The 22,089-nt window shown below is 42.9% G+C and overlaps 1 protein-coding gene and 1 long non-coding RNA gene across 2 annotated transcripts in view; both read left to right on the top strand.

Moving 5' to 3' along the window:
• Positions 1-19,410, top strand: part of brinp2 (bone morphogenetic protein/retinoic acid inducible neural-specific 2) — a gene marked incomplete at both ends in the record, with an annotated part of 218,901 nt that extends 199,491 nt beyond the window's left edge. The window contains 3 exon segments of the mRNA XM_080440455.1: positions 17,534-17,843; positions 18,573-19,262; positions 19,264-19,410. Coding sequence (XP_080296581.1) covers positions 17,534-17,843; positions 18,573-19,262; positions 19,264-19,410 — 1,147 coding nt within the window.
• LOC308094019 lies at positions 14,350-15,010 on the top strand. The gene is made up of 3 exons (XR_013933916.1): positions 14,350-14,524; positions 14,633-14,705; positions 14,792-15,010. It is a non-coding gene; the product is annotated as an uncharacterized lncRNA (long non-coding RNA).
• Positions 19,411-22,089: the final 2,679 nt, after the last annotated feature.

The following is a 22,089-nucleotide window of genomic DNA, read 5'->3' as shown; positions in this document are numbered from 1 at the left end:
TATTACCAATAGACACAACACAACAACACACACTGTATTACCAATAGACACAACACAACAACACACACTGTATTACCAATAGACACAACACAAGGTATAGCCCACAGCGCCACACTGTATTCAACTAAAACAAAGCATGTTGTCTATTAATGCTTCGACAATGCGTCAGAATGATGTCTATAGCTATTATGAATAGACAATGCGTCACCAACCATAATGTCTATTAAATATACACAATGCCTTATAACCAAAAGGCACTTATAGCCAGCCTGGGCCAAAACAAACACACAATCCATTGTAGCATTGTGTCAGCCCACAGCATCCTACTATATAATTGGAGTAACCTCTGTCTGTCTTGGGTGGTGGGTGGTCGACCGGGTATGGGCTAGTAGCTACTAATGCACTCAAACAGATCAGATGTGTCTAGCTCCGACGGAACCTCTCCCTCCGCTGTATAGCTCCGAGATGAGGTTCCTCGTTGTTTCCTGCCGTTTGCGGTCGACATTGTCGCACATTTTCCACTTTACATGTTTCTTACCCCTTTCTGCACATCGTATCCAAAAGCAAAGCATTTGCGCCACTCTCTCAGATGTTTTAAGTTCTAGCGGAACATAACAGCTTCCAACGAGTTGAAGAAAGTATTTAATTTGCCTCGGTTTTCATCCGGTTCCATAATATTTTGCATTAGAAGATGCAATTCAACATTTGACCAGTAGGGTAATCAGTAATGTTATCTCTACGGGCGCAACTCTTGCGCAATGTCTTAAAAACATGTAACCGGATGAAAACCGAGGCAAATTAAATACTTTCTTCAACTCGTTGGAAGCTGTTATGTTCCGCTAGAACTTAAAACATCTGAGAGAGTGGCGCAAATGCTTTGCTTTTTGGATACGATGTGCAGAAAGGGGTAAGAAACATGTAAAGTGGAAAATGTGCGACAATGTCGACCGCAAACGGCAGGAAACAGCGAGGAACCTCATCTCGGAGCTACATAGCGGAGGGAGAGGTTCCGTAGGGGCTAAGATGTGTCAGACCTCAGGTAAGAAACATGGCAGCAGTTTTAACAAGTAGCCTAGAGAACAGTACGTGGTTCTCAAAGTGGGGGTCCATGGACCCTCAGTGTTCCACGAGGAGGGTTCCAAATGGACCCTTACATGTGTACTCTCTGAGAGTGTGTACCCTACAAATGGAACCAAATGGACCCGTGGTTCCAACTGTTGGAAATGCAACTGTACATACACTCTGAGTTATACAGTAGGTGGCCAGTGACTTTGACCAGTTTGACTTTCAAAACCTTTGCATCATGCATGTCACACAAACAGAATGCCATGTGTTTTGTTGATATAACAAGTTTGTTCATATAAAGTCCATATCCACACATCCACCATTTAACTTCCACAATCCACATGATCAGAACCCTTGGTGTTGTGTTTGTGCCGCATTCTGTGTGTGTGACATGCATGATGCAAAGGTTTTAAAATTGAAACTGGTCAAAGTCACTGGTCACCTACTGTATGTAGTTGAAATGTAAAACTTTGAGAACCAGCAGCTAGTGCAAAACAGTACACAGGTGTGTAAATGATAATGATTTGCATTCCATTCAAATCAAGTCCGCTGCTGCTTTCGTTAATTAGTATCATTGTTAACACCTGTGTTCACCTTGTTATTTTGCCAATATTTGTTGCCTTGAAAAAGGTCTAAAGTCCAATAATAGCCTATAAGCAAACCCAGCATAGACAAGTTACAGTATGTCTTACCTTTGTCGCCTTCCTCCTTGTAAAGTGTATTAATTAGGCTTTTTCAAATGATTAATGGTAGGGTAAGTGATATTTTTTGGTGAAAAGAAAGCTTTTTTTTTTTGTTAAAAGGTTAAAGCACTTCTGAAGTGTACTACTACTCATGGTTTTAAATATATTTATTTATTGAACTGAAGTTGAATTGATTGCGTGGGTCATCTCTCTCCCCTCTGCAGTGGCAATCCGGTTGATTTGGGAAGGTGCCAAGTGCTGCAGAGGAGGAGGGGTGTTCGATTCAAGAGCAATCTTTTTTTTAAAGAGACTAGTTTGTTGTAATGAATTCATGTGAAGTTGATGGTAAAACCTTCCGTAATTGTGTGTTAACTCATAGGCCTGGTGTTTGCTTGTTGTGAGTTAATTGAATTACCAATTGCTGTTCTGTGTTTTGGTATGTCTCACTCCCTATAAAATAGAGCCTGCAGGAGTTGAGAGTCAGTCAAACCTTGGTTGACGTACAGGTAACAGCCTTAGTGAGAACTGCCAGAGCCCTTTGAAAGAAAGAGTATGGCCTGTTAAAACTTATCATCTGTATAGGTGCTGTTCTATTAGTGTTGCCTTCAAGTGTGTTTGTTTGTAAAAAACGTTATTTTGGCCAGTCATATTGTTGGTCTTTGCCGAGGCTGCACTGTATTATAGTCTGCACTGGAGTTGGAGAGGTGGAAAAAAAGGTGCATTCTTGGACTCTCTGGCTCTGACGGGTTTATAAAAATGTAACCAATGAAACTCATTAACAAGAGCTTGTGAGTTAATTGTGACTGTTAAAATAATAACTACGTTGGATCCACTGGAACATGGGTTATTTTATCCATTTTTGGTTTTGTACATAATACAGTAGAAGGCATGCAGCGCTGATATGCTTTATTATTTACCTTCAGACGTATTCGGTTCTTAAGTCTGACGTCATTTTGTAGTCCGACGTCACGTCCGGGTCCAAAAGGCACCAGCGCCGTCCACTCTTCATTGTAAACAAACATGTTGGAACCCATAAATCTTTGTACAATAACCTCCTTTTTCAGAAATGAACCATTGAGGGTTAAAGGAGAGATCCGGACATTTTAAGTGTTATCTTTGATGTGTCGCTAATCACTCACCATCATTGAAAGGGACGTTGAGTTATTTCAGAGAGTCCCGTGTCGTGCAGTCTGGCGACCCCCTCCGTTGGCATAATGGGAGCCCGTGTAAGAGTGAAATTCGTCTATTATAACCGATGCAAAGTTAGTTTTTTCTCTACTACTGCTCATTGTGGAGTCTCATGATACTCAAACATGCACTGAAAGTCGCGCACGAGTTATCGTTCGTGCAGAACTAGACGACGCTGGTTGCTTACTTCTTCCACAGAACCTGGCGTCTGTGGAAGAAGTAAGCAACCAGCATCATCTCGTTCGGCATGAACGATAGCTCGTTCGCGACATTCAGTGCACGTTTGAGTATCATGAGACTCCACAATGAGCAGTAGTAGAGAAAATACTAACTTTGCATCAGTTATAATAGACGATTTTCACTCTTACACGGGCTCCCATTATGCCACGGAGGGGTCGACAGACTGCAGGACACGGGACTCTCTGAAATAACTCAACGTCCCTTTCAATGATGGTGAGTGATTAGCGACACATCAAAGATAACACTTAAAATGGGCGGATCTCTCCTTTAATAAGGGTCTTAATGCTAATATCATAGACAGTAAAAAGTAGGCTAATATATATATTTGTATTTATTTATTATTATTATTAACATTATAATATATATTTTTTATATTTATTTATATATATATATTTATATATAGATGTAAATTAAAAAAACGATTTCCTCTTCTTTTTGTCGTTGCCAGGAAAGCGGTAGAATGACACTTTAGTCGTTATTTTAGTCTCAGATCTGTTAAAACAGCGAGGGACACAACACTGCGCATATTGGGAAAATACACACTGGGACCCGGAAGTTATTCTAGCGGGGCGCAACGTCACGTCTGAACAACCGAATAGCACTAACTTGATTAATGATGTGTTGGATGACTGGGCCGCCGGACTTCCTGACCTGATTTTTTTTCTCTGGATACCCCTGGCTGCACCGAGGGAAGAAATCACTGTTATTTAGACGTCACATACACTTCTGTTAGCAGTAAATTGACAGACATAACAGACTGTCACAGCTTTAGGGCTAAAAGGCAGCAAGGATCATCAGATGCCAGTGCAGTCATTGGAGTTGTGTTATATATTAATGTGAAGAGCCACTGGTCAAAAGAGCTAACAGCCCTTTACTTTGAGAGTGATTATAATTGGAGTAAAAAAGCTTATGTCATTAGATTCTAATACTGTGACACTGGTGCAGAACTGGTACATGCATCTCCACGGGCAAAATATAGGCGTACATCAGCTTTAATGTGCTCACAGCGTAGATTAAATCTTTTTCGAAAATAAACCGCCTTAACCCTTTGAGACCGGGAACGAATCTGTGTCATTTTTTTATTTCTTTGGGCTATTCAAAAATAGCAGATCTACAAGCTCCTAGCGCGGCACTGAGATCTGCTATTTTTGGAGAAAAAAAAACTTAAAATGTGTGCAAATCTTTGAATATATATATTTGTAAAGCAAACATTTGCTTCTGGGGGATTCTACAAAATTTGTAGAACATTTTTTTAGATGGATTTGGATTTAGAAGACATTTTATGTCTTCTAAATCCTAACAGTTTTTTTTTTAAATGTATTTGGCCGTGGACCCCATTCTCAAAATATTTTCTTTCAGGGACCCCCAGAAGTAGTAACAGAGTTAAAAATGCTTGCTTTTAAAAAAGTTTTTTTTTTCACTATTGTTCAAAAATAGCAGATCTACAAGCTCATAGCGCGCTATGAGCTTGTAGATCTTCTATTTTTTAATAGCCAATAGAAATCCAAAGAAAGACACAGATGCGTTCCCGGTCTTAAAGGGTTAATGAGCGAAAAAAAGAAAGAGGAGTCTGATTTCATGCATTTTCTTTTCCCAAGCGCCAAAGATCTGAGAAACTATCACAGTTTGAAAAGTGAATCTAAAAACCATGTGTAAGTCCAAGTGCACAGTGAACATGTGGGTTAACCCATTCAATCCGGAACTCATCTATGTGGCATTTTAGATTTTCTTGGGGCTATTCAAAAATAGCAGATAAGCTCGTAGCGCGGCACCGGTGCCGGTGCTTGTAGATCCGCTATTCTTTTTTTAAACCATGGAAAGTGTGTGCAAATCTTTGAATATATATATGTTTTAAAGCGAACACTTTTTACTCTGATCTGGGGGTCCCTGGAACAACATATTTTGAGATGGGGTCCAAATACACATCATTTTGGGTGGTCCTTGACAGGGAAAAGTTGGCGCACCACTGGTATATTAACATACTGTTAAGGTTTAGAAAACGTTTTTGGATATGTATGTGGCCCGCGGACCCCCATCTCAAAATGTTTTGTTCCAGGGACCCCCAGAAGCAAAGATTTGAGTTAAAAATGTTCGCTTAAAAAAATACATATATTCAAAGATTTGCACACATTTTCACGATTTTTCAATGCACAAGCTCATACTGCGCTATGAGCTTGTGCATCTGCTATTTTTTTTTATAGCCAAAAAAATAATAATTACATACAGTAGGCCTATGTATGCGTTCCCGGTCGTAAAGGGTTAAGAAAAGCTTGTCAGTTGCTGTCAGCAGAGACACCATGTCTGATACACTGAACCAAAAAGCAACAGGCCGTGTGAAGGGCTCTGCTCCTCCTGTCCTCTGTAAAAGGCTTCTGTAAGTAGGCCGATAAGCCCCCGCGCAGCATCAATCACCAGCCACAGTCAGTCCCTATGAATGGAGGATTATGTTAAATTAAAAAAAGAAGGCTAAAACATCTCCGCTATGTCCTATTATGCTCTCCTTCTCTGTCCCCCCCCTCCCCTCCCCCTGCTGTGTGTGAGCACAGTGTGGGGGTGTGGCTGGTCAAAGGGAACAGCAGCAGTCATGGTTATTGAGGGAATTGATTTGCACTAAATGAATGAAGGAGGACATTTTGCTGGATCTTCCTGGGAGAGAATAAGCTTTTTAGTTAGGTTTAAGTATGTGTGCTGCTGCTCTGTTTTCTTGTAATGCGCCTAATTGTCAGCAATAAAAAGACTAAACTAAACTAAACATTTGCCACAACAACGGTCTCATCGTTTTGAAGTATCTCTCAGACAATATAAAAACTAGGATATAAAACATTACAGGCCTGTTCATTTCTGCTGTTCATTTCTGCTATATTTCTTTATATTTCCTTATTCGGACATGGTAGGAGAGAACGGAGCCAAGTGGTCTGGAGGACTGCTAGCGTGTCACAGTGGGTGTCTGAGAAAAGTCAGATAGAACGCCTCGACTTGATTAACAAAGGGGACTTGTGTTTACCTATAGACAACCCAGAACCAAATGAGAAGGAAAAACAGCGCCCTCTGCTGTTTGTACTATCTCACTTGGCTCTGGGACAATGACGACGTAGCACCCGTGCGCAAGGAAACCGGGGTTTTGGTCTGCCTTCAGCGTTTCACTTCCGGTGGTGCGACTATGTTTTCATTCCCACTAACAATATGTCTTCACGGAGCACTAACACCACTTCTCCCAGAGAACATGGATCGTTTTGGTTATAAGCCCACTTGTTTCTATGATAAAAGAGCAAGTTAAAATGTGAATATCTTTTTGTGGTTTTGTCTGCTCCGCGGACGCTATTGTTAAATTAGTTTCGGTTGGTTTCGAGTGGGGAATGATCGGCGGACACGTAAATCCCGCCCACTACATTTGATTGGGTAAAGCGCGGCCTGCTTCCTGATCTGAAGGCACGCCCACTTGTAGCCCAGTGTGTACACGTTATGACGAACCTTCATGACAGATTCCAACGCAGAGCAGAATCTTTTCTTGAGAGATTAACCGTTCAGGGCCGCTTCTCCCTACACGCACACTACGCAGGCTGCGTGGGGCCCCGCCTACCCGCCAAAAAAAAAAAAAAAAAAAAAAAAAAAAAAAATTTTAAACGGACCCAATCCGCCCAGAACCGCGAAAAAAAAGAACCCAATCCGCCCAGAACCTCAAAAAAAATCGCGCGTGCATGTGTCCTGTATCATGCTTAGGGCCCCTGTGGAGTCTAAAGCGGCACTTTTGTCCTATTGTATTCAGGAGGTAGCCTGGGACCAGACAAATCTGCCTGTGCAAAAAAAACATTGCCCTCTGCTATTTGGGTCTGGCACCGCTCCGTTGTGAATCCATTTCCTGCTCCCGAAGTCTGGGGTGACCAATCAGGGCCCAGTATTCAAATATGGGAGACTGTAATTGGTAGTTGGTTTATAGGTCTAACCAATTGCGTCGAGAGCCATTCTTTTGATCCCGCCCCCTTGGAAAAAAACCGTCCTCATAGAAGCACCAGACTCATATCCACTCAGTGATACAGTCTGGCTACGTGAGGCTATTCAGGAAGCACCAGATTGTTTGAAGCTTGGCCCCATGGGGGAACAGAGTGTATTTAGCATACCTGTCTGAGCAGCCTTTAAAGTTTATCTAATCATTAGGCTTTGGACATAAAGTTATTTTCTGAGATAGTACAATTCCTAAAAACGTATGATGTCATTTGAAAATGAACAAAGTCTTGATAACTATGGCCTGTGTGGTTTAAATATAGGTAAAAGCCATGTGAGGTAAAAAGTATTCACTCTCAACTGATTTCAGTGTCATTAAAAGCAGCGGGGCGCTGCTATAATTTGGACCCTTGCAGTGACCATTTTTGATGTTCCTGGTCGGCAAATAAAGACTCAGGAGAAAAGTTATCACCTTCTGACTTTTTTGGCTGTTCCACTCTCACTGAAAGTGTAGCGTTCTCCACGGTGTGTCCACGCAGAAAATACATCAGTTTTGAGAGGTGTTTCGATTTATCAAGATGCAGTTATTATGAGAGAGAAAAAACGAAAACACATTCTGTATAGAGTCTACATCAAGTAGCCAGGGTGGTGACCAAGTCATATTATGTCCACATTTAACACATTGATTGCCAAGATATTAAACATAGTTTTCTATCCCCTTGCCAGCGTAATTACCTCAATCCGATGATATTTGAAACGCTGTGGAAGCGACATTTGTGAGCGGGTACAGTGCTTTAGGCAGCAAGGGGGCATTTTTCATTTTTCATTTTATTACAGATTGTTGAAGTACAGAATATAAGCTTTCATATGATGTATCATTCATTGAAATTGGAACACATTTGTAGCAGATGTGGCCATTTGAATCTTGTCATCTATAATAGTCCAAACTGAGGTAATCCCTTCTAAAGAAGTTCCACTTCTAAGCACCTCTCAGCTCCAGGTAATGGGCGTGAACAATGGGTAATTTATTCAAACTAGCCACTCCTCTAATCACCATTTTCAAAAAAAAAAGAAAAGAAAAGTCCCCATGGGTTGGCAGAGGTATCTGTGTATCCATAGGAACGACAACCTTCCAACCGCGATCCGCCATTATCGTTGAAAACGGGTGGTTTTCAATGCAAAAAAAAGAAACTGAGTTACAGCTGTTTTTCTGAAAATCCCATCGTTGGGATGAACGGATGTGACGTTTTTTTGCGATGACGTCACATCCATAAACTACTCTCTCTGAGTGACGATCGATCATTCCAAAGCTGTGTTAGGGTGCCCCTTGTGGAAAGAACGCATCAATGCGATCTTGGCCATCAATGTGTTAAGTAATGAAGTTACTGTATCTATTATTCTTCTATATCTATGTTTTTCTTTAGTCAGTTAGTTCAATGGCTTGGGATTTACGCTTTGCTTTAGTGGATCTTGTGCAGAGCCTGAGCCTGTGCTGTGAAGAAGAAATGTTGTAAAAAAGAGAGGAGTAATTACTGTGATGTAATATAAAGATAATATCAAGATTGATTCTGGCAGGGCTAAAGTTCCTGTACACCCACTGTGTAGAGACTAGGGGGGTCGGGGGGAGGTTTGAATCCTCCACGGTGCCTCCGGCTTGGCCGAGCGTTCAAAGGAACAGTTGGCTGTGTTTGTCAAACTGTTTGTCACTGATGCACCAGTGACTCCTATACTTGCTGGGGGCGGGTGCCTGTCAGCGGGGGGGTGTTTTACAATGAAAAGTAGGGTGTTTCTCCACACATTGCGTCTTCCCGGTGGTGCCTCCTCACTGGAAGTAGGGTTTCAGTGGCAGCGTTGCCAGATTCTGTGAGAGAAACAAGCAACCAGGTCTAGGAAAACCAGCCCAGAAGAAGCGACTATGGGCCACATGAGCACTTTAATACTTTTGTACTTTTACTCAAGTAAAATTTGAATTCTGGACTTTTACTTGTAACAGAGTACTTCTGCATTACAGTATTGATACTTTTACTTAAGTAAAACATTTGAGTACTTTTTCCACCACTGATTTTGGCAGGGATAACACTTCGGGCTCTATTCACAGGCCAAAAATTCCCCGTTAAATCGGGATAATGGACCTGCGCCGCCCCAATAGGTTATTCTAGCACCTGCTCTACCCGTCACCATTATGCCGACGCCGTTATTTGCGCGTGGAGGTGTGTCCGTGGGCGTGTTGTTGCTATATCCCCCACATTGCAATTCTACAGACACACATGGGTACGGCTTGGGGACGGGGGATAGTGGATTCTAGAAGCACCCGCTGGTTTATAAAATCACCCGTCAAGTGCACACAGACACTACAATGGCTTTGTGCGTTGGACCATGAGCCGTGTTGCCAGCCTTGGAGAGAAATAAGCAACCGCAGTCGCAGGTCTATGAAAACAAAAAGAAGCAACTCTAAGGCCACATGAGCACTTCAAACTACTAACTAGAGCTTTCATATCCCCTAAATATTTCAGCCCGGCTCGACTAATAATTGACAAATTAGACCCAGCCCAGCCCATCAGTCATTTTTCTAAAGAAGCCTTATTTCTCATTAAATCTTGGTAATATATGAATGATCTGTGTGTGAAATGCGCTCTTTCTTTATACAAACCCATGCTCGCTCACTCTACCGCAAATGCCTCTCTCTCTTTGTACAACCCCATGCTCACTCTACCGCAAATGTGCTCTCTCTCTTCATATAAACCGATGCTCACTCTACCGCATATGCGCTATCTCTCTCTATACAACCCCATGCTCACTCTACCGCATATGCGCTCTCTCTCTTCATATAAACCGATGCTCACTCTACCGCATATGCGCTCTCTCTCTTCATATAAACCGATGCTCACTCTACCGCATATGCGCTCTCTCTCTTCATATAAACCGATGCTCACTCTACCGCAAATGCGCTCTCTCTCTTCATATAAACCCATGGTCACTCTACCACAAACGCCACCACCACTCCCAGCGGGGTCATTTTGATTCTATGACGGCTGCCGTCTAGTTATCATCAGTGCCAGTGTTGTGAGGAAAAACAACTAACGGTACGTTTTAACAGCGGGCGACTCTCGGGCGATCACCGGCGACATCGTCCAAAAGATAAAGAAAATCCATCTTTTCATCGCCCATCGCCCTATCGCCAGTAGACGCCGGCTCTCATAGACTTTCTTTATCTTTTGGACGATGTCGCCGGTGATCGCCCGAGAGTCGCCCGCTGTTAAAACGTACCGTAACAAGCAACCAGGTCTAGGAAAACCAGCCCAAAAGAAGCGAGTCAAGCGACTATGGGCCACATGAGCACTCTAACATATACATCAGCTATTTGAAAATAGCAGATCTACAAGCTCACAACGCCTCCCATGCAAACGCTACGTTCATGACCCCCCAAAATAACCATATTTGAACTGGGGACCCCCCCATTTTGTTTGACTCGGTTCCACAGATAAATATTGTGAAAATAGCAGATCTACAAGCTCGCCAGGCGTTGGGTGCTCCATTGTGGTCTCGACCCACAGGTTGAGAACCACTGCATTAAAAGCTCCAAGCAAGTTACATGTCTAGTAGGCTATGTTGTTGACCACGTAATGTAATGTTTTTGGTTTAGTGATAGGCTACTCCGTGGCGCGCGCGCGCCTCATTGTGCTGTCCAAAATAACAGATCTGTAGCTGTCGACACGACATGATGCAGCGCCGTTGATAGCTTGTATGTCTGTTATTTTGGGTAGGTATAGGCGACGCACATACGCATCGCAGCAATGTGTCTGGATTTGAGAGGCTTTGATTGATGTAAACTTAAAGTTTAGCTCTGTTCGGGATTACTGAACAAAGGTGGATGATGAAAGATAACGGGGACAATATGGATGTAAGTTAACTTTAATTAACTGCGTCACTTCAGAGGAAACTATGGAGCAACTTCAGAGATGTTTACACACCCCTGGAATCCATTAGAACGGTGGAAATAGAACGATAACAGCCAACGTGAGTACATACTGTAGGCTATAGACCTTTCCTAAAACTGTCCAATTTATTATACCCATGTGCTACTGTTTGTCTGTGTACCACGTAGGAGCGTTGTCGCAACATGATGTAATTAATTATTTGGGAGCAGCCAGTGTGTACCAATAGTATACATATTTTAAATGGCTTTCATATACTATTCCGGATCTGACTAATATGACAAGCTTATTGTGAACACAATAGGCTACAAATTAATATAAAAATGTATTTGGATAAAATAAAAAAAAAGAAGGAAAACAAGCCCAATGTGGCTTATAATAATCAGACCAGGCAACAGTGCAGACAGGTAGATAGGCTAGAGCATATATTGGATCGGGATGACGGCTAGCGCAGTCTTCTCTTAAAGGCAATGGCTTCTGGCACGGTGATTGGTTTTATCATTGTAACGCCCAAACCACACCTATGCATAATGTAACGGGTAGCTCAGGTGTTTGGCGGGTCACGGGGGTGCCATAGAATACCGAATTTTGCGGGGAAACGCCTCTTGCCTAGTCCTTCATCCCTAATTAGTGGTTTGTTCAAATCTGGCTCTGAATAGAGCCCGAATGTTAAATGCCATTTGAGTAATTGCTAATGTTTGCCATGATATATATACAGTATATATATATACCACTTGGCTTCCTGAGAATAACTCTGGCAGTCCTGGAGCTGTGAGGGAAGATGGTATACGGTCGTTGTTTGATTTGGACTTAAGTTGTGTCGTTTGGAATGAAATATTATATGACTGGGCTCGACTCAACAAACGATCCGGCTGAAGTCGCTGAAGGTATATTTTATGAAGAGCACAGTGTGGAAAACTGGAGAGGAAGACCGTCACAGACAGAGAGCAGCCCGATCTAATGTCAGACCGCTCTGGGTTTTCAGACGGGAGTCAGTTCAGGTTCCGGGCAACGTGGTGAGACGAGCCTATTCATGACTAAAGATTAATTGATTTCTGGAAGAAGTGCCCTTTCCGGCAAATGCCCTCCTGTGGCATTTCTGCCACTTTCAAACCCATTATCGTAAAAAGGAAAAAAACAGGAACAAAAGAAAGTCACTGCATGATATTTTGACTCTTTTAATGTGGGACATGCAAACCTACACCACTGACGGGGTTCCGGCCATTTTCTTTCCTTAGGATCTTGACTGAGGAGAGTCCCAGTCCTTCTACTATTGCATAAGGTGTCACTGGGTGAAAAAGGTGATATACCTGGATACGTGGGCAAGGCATACATCCACCCAACATAAATGATTGGTGGGAGTTTTTCAATGAATGCAGGAGAGGACTGTTTACCTTCAAATGCCTTTAAGATACCTGGATATGCATCTCTCTTTTCTCTGCTAGGGAATCTTCCTTACATATGCAAATTAGAGGTTTGTTCAAACAATGGGAGGTGTGGGGTTCAGAGTGGGGGGGGGGGGGGCTCAGAGAGAGAGAGAGAGAGAGAGAGAGAGAGAGAGAGAGAGAGAGAGAGAGAGAGAGAGAGAGAGAGAGAAAGAGAAAGAGAAAGAGAAAGAGAAAGAGAAAGAAAGAAATAAGAACACAACCTATTGCACAATTACTGATTAAAAACAATGAGTGAGATGTGTGATCACACAGATCAGAGTGTAGTCTTGGGGCAAATATACTTTTGCTCCACTACAATTATTTGAAAACTTTAGTTACTATTACTTTGCAGATATAAATGGTTACATTATAAAACATACATTAACCATTTTAGCCTTATTTTATACATAGGCTATATGTATAAGTATTAGTATTTTTATATTGTGGTATTGCTACTTTTACTTAAGTAAAATATCTGAGTACTTCTGCCATCAATGCTAAAAATACAGGTTACCACCAGTCATGTGGTTAAACTATTTAGTTTGTTTTCTAGTCTAGGCCCAGTAGTGCTCAAAAGAACAAAATGTTATGGACTTTTACTTGTAACAGTAAGAGTATTTCTACATTACACTACTTTTACTTAAGTATAAAATGTCAGTACTTTTTTTTGTGCTTGTTGTTTAGTGCAAAGTATTAGTACCTCTACATAACTTTTAACTTGTTAAAACTAACTATACCTAGTAAATAGTTTATTTCCAGTCTCTCTCTCTCTCTCTCTCTCTCTCTCTCTCTGACTGCCAACATTTAACATGCACAGGGGAGGGGAACCTGTGTGTCTATCCAATCAGATTCGTCCAAACAGAGATTTCAAACATTCAAACTGTTTGGGCGGTTGGGTGAATTCATTCTACTCACATTGTACTGCTGGCCTGTTGATGTTTTCGGACTAGCTTTGTAAATGGTAAGCTGCTATTTTATCTAATTGTAAATCATTAGTAGGTTTTACTGTTTATTGTATTTACTTTGATTAGTTCTCTACAGTTTGTTTGATCAGTTGTAAGCTAGTGTTTCTTTACCTGTATGAGTTCAGATTGTTTTAAAACATGTGGCCTAGCTAAGTGGCTAGTCAATTCATATGCCATGATTTAATTTGTCAGCATAATGCAGTAATAGTAAAATACACAGACTTTATAAATGTTTGTAACTAAAGCTTTGTAGTTTGTCTTTACTGTGGCTACATTGAATACAATGGAAAAGCATTGCTTCATCCCACTAACCCCTAAAATTATATTTGCAGGGAGATTTCCATTGTTTTCCCCACTGTTGACGAGGAAGTTTTAAAAGGTACTACACACCCACACTCTTCTTCTTCATTTAACTATTTTTGTGCACTCCTGTTTTCTGAGTTTTAATTGCTGTTATATATTTTACAGTTGTTGGCATCCAGGGGTACATGTGTGAGGACCTTTCGGAGTTTTAACAGATAATCTCCAGCACACACTCTCTTCTTCTTTTTTCTTTCTTTCTTCTTTTTGTTTAAGGCTCGCAAATTCAGCAAGAAATTATGTACTTTTACTTTGATCATTTAAGTATACTGTATACTTGCATGTGTTTTGGGGCGAGCGTTTTGGTATTCCTTTGGTGCTTTGCCAAAAGCATTGATTTCCTCAAATTAACCTTTTATAATCATGCTGTTTACAGGAGGCTGTGAGGCATCTACACAACTCGGAGAAGAATAACCACAAATACAATCCAAAAGAAGCGTAAGTAACTAAATTCAACTATATCACAATCATGCTTTAGTAAGAGGGGGGACCTTGCCCCCGATTCGATTTGTAGTGGGGGATAGTGGGGGGAGGTAGGCCTGTGGATTGGGTTCCTGTCCTGGTGAAATGTTTTAACTGATAAAGAAAAAAATGATAAAAACTAACACGGTTCTTCTCTTCCAACAGGGTAAATTCTCCACATAATATTGATGTTGCGGCTCATCTTTTAGGAGAACTAAGCATTAGTTTCTGTAATGTTGATCCTGTTTTTATAAAAGGTAAGCGCACATGCATAATACACTCACAGTATTCACATAAGCTATTTGCATCTTAATAGAGTGGGCTAGACCTGCAGAAGCCAGCAAACCTGTATTTCTTATGCACAGGAGAAAGCAAAGGTACAGAAGTCTATGAGGACACGACAGAGAAAATTACGGGTAAGTGAGGAGAGCAGTTTTGGTAGGCCTCACTCACACAGTTAAAACAATTTCTCAGTTTTGTGGTTTAATTGTAATTCTATTTTTTTTGTGTTTGTTTTTTTACAGTTGTTTGAGGGCAGGAGATCCGTGTTGCGGCCTGCTGAGGAAATTCTCTGGAACAGTACTGCAACCAAAGAGCTCATGTCTGATGAGGAAGATGGCTTCGAAGATGGTTTGCCAGTATGGTTTATCAGACCTCCACCAGGAAGAAGTTCAGCGCTTTCAAAGCTGTGCAAGGAGCTCCAGGAAAGAAGACCCCCAGGACCTCGTTCCAGACCCCGCGTTCTCCAGAACACAATGCTTGTGGTTGACAAGTTCGAGGACTATAACGGGTCTTTTACACTCCTCCAGCTGTAAGGACACCTCAAGGACACCCAAGATATATATTTGGGAACTCCAGCGGCGTAGTGTCAGACATTTAATTGGATGCCTTGCTGCCTTTTTGTATATATTTTTGGGTGCATCAGCACCTTTTTATTTGATTTTATTTGATTTTTTTTTACACAAGTATAAGTGACTTTTTTCCCCTCATGGCACTACTTGCTGACTATATACCAGTGTCAGTCTACTTTATGTGGATTATGCGGTCGACACACAATGACATTTTGCACCTTAATCCCATGTATAACGCACTTGACTTTTGTCTTTTATTGTGTTTTTTTCCCCTAAGCACCTTAACTAACGTCCATAAGTATATCATGCACAGTATAAATTGCTGCTATCTTCACGCACACATCTTATCTCAGGTACTAGTGTAAATATGTAGACACGAATTTCACCCAATTTTAACCCAATTTAACCCAAGATTAGACTCAAATCTTTGCTTCTGGGGTCCCTGGAACAAAATCCAGGGATTCTTTGAAACATTTGATTTTATCTGTGTGCTCCTGTTCCATTGTTTTGTATAAATAATGTTTTTCTTTTTTTGGATCAATAAACATAATTACATGAGTTCTGCCTATTTGTTTTTCTATATTGTGTGTGTATGTGTATGTGTATGTGTGTATGTGTGTATATATATATATGTATATATATATATATATATATATATATATATATATATATATATATATAAATTAAATTAGTGTAGGTGGGGGTGGGGAACTATGAACCACCCCTCCCAATGGGGGGGGGGGCGCTATGAACCACCCCTCCCAATGGGGGGGGGGGGGAATAAACTAGGGGGGGGATGCCAGAATTAGCATGCAGAATTGTGGGGTTGGTGGGTGGGGTTATAAGCCACAGCTTCCAATCAAATGTGGTTTTCTGCACATGCTCAGAAGTGGTTGGGGTGGGAGTGGTGGGAGGGGTGGGGTGTGTGAGGTCCTTGCTGGCAGACACCACAGGGGGTAAATGCAAATGAATGTCTCAGAAATGGTACATTTACCTGGATATGTGGGAGGTATGTGGGAGGTGGTACATTAATGAATGAGGGCAACTTACACACACATACTCCCGTAAGTATCAGGGGTATGCCTGATGAATACCCTCCCAAAATCATTGCTTTTCACCCAGTGTGTGTTTTCAATTAACCCATTAAGACCGGGAAAGAATCTCTGTCATTTTAAGATTTCTTTGGGCTATTCAAAAATAGCAGATATACAAGCTCATAGCGCGAGTGTCATAGCTCCGAGTGCCGCTCTATGAGCTTGTAGATCTGCTATTTAAAAACAAAAAAAAAAGATGGAAAATAAATAAATAATAAAATACATTAAAAAAATATAATTTTGGAGGTCCTTGACATGAAAAAGTTTAAGAACTACCGATATATAGCAACCTATAACAACACACAGCAAAATAAATATATATATATATATATATGTAACGCCCGGGATTCGAACCCGCGTCTCCTGGGTGGAAAGCCAACCTATTAACCACTGAGCCAAAGGGATATCCCCATCGCTTGGGGGAGATATTACACTTTCAGGCCATCAGGCTGAGGTAGTGAACCACTCTGTTATATATGTTACAGTATGATTGGAGAACCAGTACGATTGAAGAAAGCGCGCTCGTTTTTACCACCCACCCAGCAATTCTGTAGAAGCAACACTAGAGGGAGCCACAAGCCAGGCTTGTGCACAAACATATATGGCCACGACCACACACACACAGTCACACGCACACACACACACACAAGCGCACACACACACGCACGCGCTCATGCTTTTTTTGGTTTCTTGAAAGCAGGACTGTTAAGATACTTTTATTGTGTTCTGGCTTTTGTTTTACTTTCTCCCTGACACACACACACACACACACACACACACACACACACACACACACACACACACACACACACACACACACACACACACACACACACACACACACACAGTGATCCATGAAAAGAACTATTCTGTCCCTATCGGTTTACAACTCGAACGGCGCTGTGTCGACTAGTAGAGCATCGGCCGGTCAGCGCGCCTCCTCGGCCTCAAGCTCCACTGAGTCGGCGCGCCTCCGTCATGGACAAGCGTGTGCGTGTGAACGTGTGTTCAGCGTTCCCCTAGCGTAGCTTCCTGGTTGCTATGTGGGGGGGAACAACAAAAGACAGGTCCGCGTCGCATCAAAGCCCCGCCTCTTGGCGCCACGTCTCCTTCTCCTCCGCGTAATAAACCCCCGCCTCGCAGCGCCGCGTCCTCCTTCTCCTCCTCCTCCTCGCGAGCCTCGCTAATAAACCCTGTCTCGAAAAGCCCCGCATCGCCCGAAGCCCTGTGCCTAAAAACGAGCACTCTGTCTTCAATCGTACTGGTTCTCCAATCGTACTGTGACATATATACTGTATATATATTTGTCTCCTTCCTGCAGGCCTGTGAGGTTCTGGATCCACAAGGCCCAGTCTCTGCTCTACTGCAACGAGCACGGCGTGCTGGGCTCCTTCTCCGAGGAGGCGCAGAGCTGCACCTGCCCCGTGGACCAGCCCTCCTGCCAGGGGGTGGTGCCCTGCGTCGTAGGCCCCTCCTCCACCTCCTCCTGCGCCTCCTGCGCCACGGACAACGTGACCCGCTGCGGCGGCTGTCACCACGGCAACCTGCTCCACCAGGGGGCGTGTCGGCCCAGCATCGCCGCCTCCCTGGACCACTACCTGAACTTTGACCTGGACATGTCCGACGCAGAGGTCTGGTAGATCTGTCTGTGTGTGTGTGTGTGTGTGTGTGTGTGTGTGTGTGTGTGTGTGTGTGTGTGTGTCTCTGTGTCTGTCTGTCTGTCTGTCTGTCTGTCTGTCTGTCTGTCTGTCTGTCTGTCTGTCTGTGCGTGCGCGCGTGCGTGCGCGCGTGCGTGCGCGCGTGCGTGCGTGTGTATAAGCAGTGGTGGAAAAAGTACTCAAATTCTTTACTTAAGTAAAAGTACCGATACTGCAATATAAAAATACTCTGTTACAAGTAAAAGTCCAGAATTAAAAATTTACTTGAGTAAAAGTACAAAAGTATTGTCATCAAAATGTACTTAAAGTACCAAAAGTAAAAGTACTAAATATTTGAAAATAGCAGATCTACAAGCTCACAACGCGTCGCGATGCGACGCGTTGTGAGCTTGGCTATTTTCAAATAGCCTATGTATAAAATAGGTTTAAAGTGGTTAATGTATGTTTCATTATGTCATAATTTATATCTGAAAAGTAACTAGTAACTAGAGTTTTCAAATAAATGTAGTGGAGTAAAAGTACAATATTTGCCTCTGAGATGTAGTGGAGTAGAAGTAAAAGTATTGGAAATTGGAAATACTCAAGTAAAGTACAAATACCTCAGAATTGTACTTAAGTACAGTACTTAAGTAAATGTACTTAGTTACTTTCCACCACTGTGTATAAGTCAGTCTGACAGTGTGTTGTCGTCCTCTCCTCCAGGTGAAGTATCTGCTCCAGCGTCTGGACAGCCGGATCGAGGTCCACGCCATCTACATCAGCAACGACGTGCGCCTGGGCAGCTGGTTCAACCCCGCCTGGAGGAAGAGGATGCTGCTGACGCTGAAGAGCAACAAGAACAAGTCCAACCTCCTCCACATGCTGATGGGCATCTCCTTCCAGATCTGCTCCACCAAGAACTCCACGCTGGAGCCCGTGCCCGCCATCTACGTCAACCCCTTCGGCGGCAGCCACTCGGAGAGCTGGTTCATGCCGGCCAACCAGCCCGACTTCTCCGACTGGGAGAGGACTCGACTGGACGGCCCGGGCGTCCCGTCCGTCACGTCCCAGTGCTACAACTGGACGCTGACCATGGGCAACAGGTTCAAGTCCTTCTTCGAGACGGTGCACATCTACCTGCGCAGCCGCGTCGTCACGGACGACCCCGGCGTCAACAACGAGACGCTCTTCTACGAGCCGCTGGACCTGGACGACCAGACGTCCAACCTGGGCTACATGAAGATCAACACGCTGAAGGTGTTCGGCTACAGCCTGCACTTCGACCCCGAGGGCATCAAGGACCTGATCCTGCAGCTGGACTACCCGTACACGCAAGGGACGCAGGACGCCGCCTTCCTCATGCTCCTGGAGATGAGGGACCGCGTCAACCGGCTGTCGCCGCCGGCGCCGCGGGCCGCTGGACCTGTTCTCGTGCCTGCTGCGCCACCGCCTCAAGCTCTCGGCCGGCGAGGTGGCGCGCATCAAGGACTCGCTGCGGGCGTTCAATGCCAAGCTGCCTAACGCCACGGCTGAACCCGAGCGGGCCCAGTTGTGCAGCTAGCTTAACTCGTAGCTCGTTACTACAGAGGCATCGAGGGGGGGGTGTGTGGTGGATGCCGTAAGTACTGTAGGATAGTGGTGGGAAAAAAAAGTTTGTTTCAGTGAACGGCAATGATTCGTTCAAATGATTCGTTCAGGTTCTCGTTCAGTAGCGCTGTTTTCTAGTGAAAAAACACCAGAGCGTTATGATTACGTCATGCGTACAGTACAGCCCCGCCCCTCCCGTCCTGTGTACGCGGGGGGAGGGGATGGGGGGCATGAACGAAAGCGTGAACGTAGCAGTTTCAGGAAGTTGAACGAACTCGTTCACGTTCGCGGCAATGAACTAGTTATTTTGAACGAATCGATCATGAACGACCCATCACTACTGTAGGAAGCAAGAGTTGGTTTTGTTGCCAATTCAGGGAGTTTGGACGGCGGGATCTCGAAAGAAGTTTGGATTAATTCATGTTTTAATCCCAAACGTCTGGATCTATAGGTCTTCATCCAACAAGATACTGGATAGCTGAGCTTTTTATTGGTCTTATAACAATTGGTTTTCCAGTTTGTGGTCAGTTTTAACTTCTCTTTTTCTGTTGTTGCTTTTTTTCGTTTTCGGGTGGGGGTGGGGGGGGGGGGGAGCGACGCCTGATTTATACTTGGTTTGCGCGCCCGCGGCACGCACCACCAATAGCCGACCTATAAGCTCAGCTATTTCCAGGTGCGCGACTGAGCGAGAGACTAAAGTATGAATCACCCTTAATTCCATTACGACCGGGAACACATCTGAGTCACTTTAGATGTCTTTAGCTATATTCAAAAATAGCAGATCTATAAGCTCGTAGCGTGGCACCGAGTGCCGTTCTATGAGCTTGCAGATCTGCATTTTTTTTTTTATCCTGACAATTTGTGAATCTTTGAATATATTTATTTTTAAAGCGAACATTTGTCAAATATTGTCTCCCAGGGACCCCTTAGGAGCAAAGATTTGAGTTACAAATGTTCGCTTTAAAAAAATTATATATATATTCAAAGATTTTCACAATTTTTCACAATTTTTCAAAAGATCAAACAGATCTAGAAGCCCGCGCTATGAGCTTGTAGATCTGCTATTTTTGAATAGCCAAAAAAAGATCTATAATGACACAGATGCGTGCACCGGATCGAATGGGTCAATTCCAATCAGTGCCCTAGCTTGTGGCATAGCGGCGAAGTTATGTTTCAGACTGTTGGGAAGAACAGCGGACAACGAAAAGAACGACTTGTTACAAGGCTGCAGGCCAAACTTCGCTCTTTACTGCCCTGCTTCTGACAGCAAAGCATGTTCAAACTGCAGAGGAATCTGAAGACATTCTGTTCACACTGACAGGCCTTGCGTTGCGCGTTGGGAGAACTCAAGAGACTGAAGAAGCTGATGTCATTAAAAAACTAACTCTTGCCTCATAAAGATAAAGGTGATTTTGATATATAAAGAGGAGGGGGGTGGGGGGGAGGGAAATGATTTAACGGAATAGAATTTCCCTTTTTCTAAACCCTATTTTCTTTTGTTTAGAACGATCTCGAGGGGGATCGGAAATAAAAAGGGAAAATAATATACGTGGTGAATGAGATGTTATGCTTAATGGTTTCAAACTTTGATAATCCTCCACCCTGTTACCGTCTTTGAATATCTTCTTTTTTTATATTATTCCCCTGACCTTTTATTTCATCCAGCATTTGGGAATACTGTAGTACGATATGTATCTGTGCTTAACATTTGAGTGAGAAAAACCCATAAGGGACGTCTGTCATCGGCAGTGTAACTATACCAAAAGACAGCGGCAAACAGAATGGCAAATTGTCTTAAAACCACGTGAAACCCTAGCGTTCCCCATTCTTGGGGGGCAAACGTTCGGTGGGAAAATAGCTGATCTACAACTGCACGACGTGTCGTGAACTTGTAGATCGCCAATTTTTAGGCAAAGAGATTTGGTGTAGAGGGCGGGGGAAAAAAGGACGGGGCCCATTATAGACCCATGGGGGACTCCGGTCAATGAAGTATATAGGGTTTTAAGTGGTTATGTGTTGAGTTTATTTGTTGAGCGCCCATCATAAAGAAATGCTCTGATGTGATAAGGTGTGCAGATGCAGTGCTGTAAATAATCGCTCCATCTACCCCCGCAGGTGTGAACAAAGTGCACATTATTGCTTTTTAGATAACCAAGTGCAAAGACCAAAAAAAAAACAAAAAAAATAAATAAAAATAACAACAATGTTTATTACAGAACAAACTCATGCCTTATATGGAGAGTCAATGTTAAGATAAGAAGCACATTTTACTTTTCTGTGTTTGATTTCCCAGTGAAAGCTATTTTTCTTTTCTTTCTTTTTATATTTCAATATTTCTACAAAGAGAGATTCCGCTAAACACATTCTGAAGAGTACACCGTGTGGTTAATTGGTATTTTAATTGTATCATTGTGCTGCAAAAAAAAAAACATCTCCTTATATACATTCTATTTATCAGAAGTTGGCAGAAACAGTCCGTTTCTCCAGTTATCCCCAAGTCTTTATTTGTCACATTATTATTGCAATATATTTTATTGTTTATTTGCGGAGCCTCCAGTAAAATATGTCTTTTACAGAGGGAGTGGGGGTTGGCTTGGCACCGCCGTCCTGCACAGTAATATCCTCAGTGTTATTTTTCCAACTGTTGAGAGTT

Source organism: Gymnoscopelus braueri (assembly GCF_963280865.1).
Source record: "Gymnoscopelus braueri genome assembly, chromosome: 10".
Classification (NCBI taxonomy): domain Eukaryota; kingdom Metazoa; phylum Chordata; class Actinopteri; order Myctophiformes; family Myctophidae; genus Gymnoscopelus; species Gymnoscopelus braueri.
This window is presented reverse-complemented; position numbering and strand designations above follow the sequence as displayed.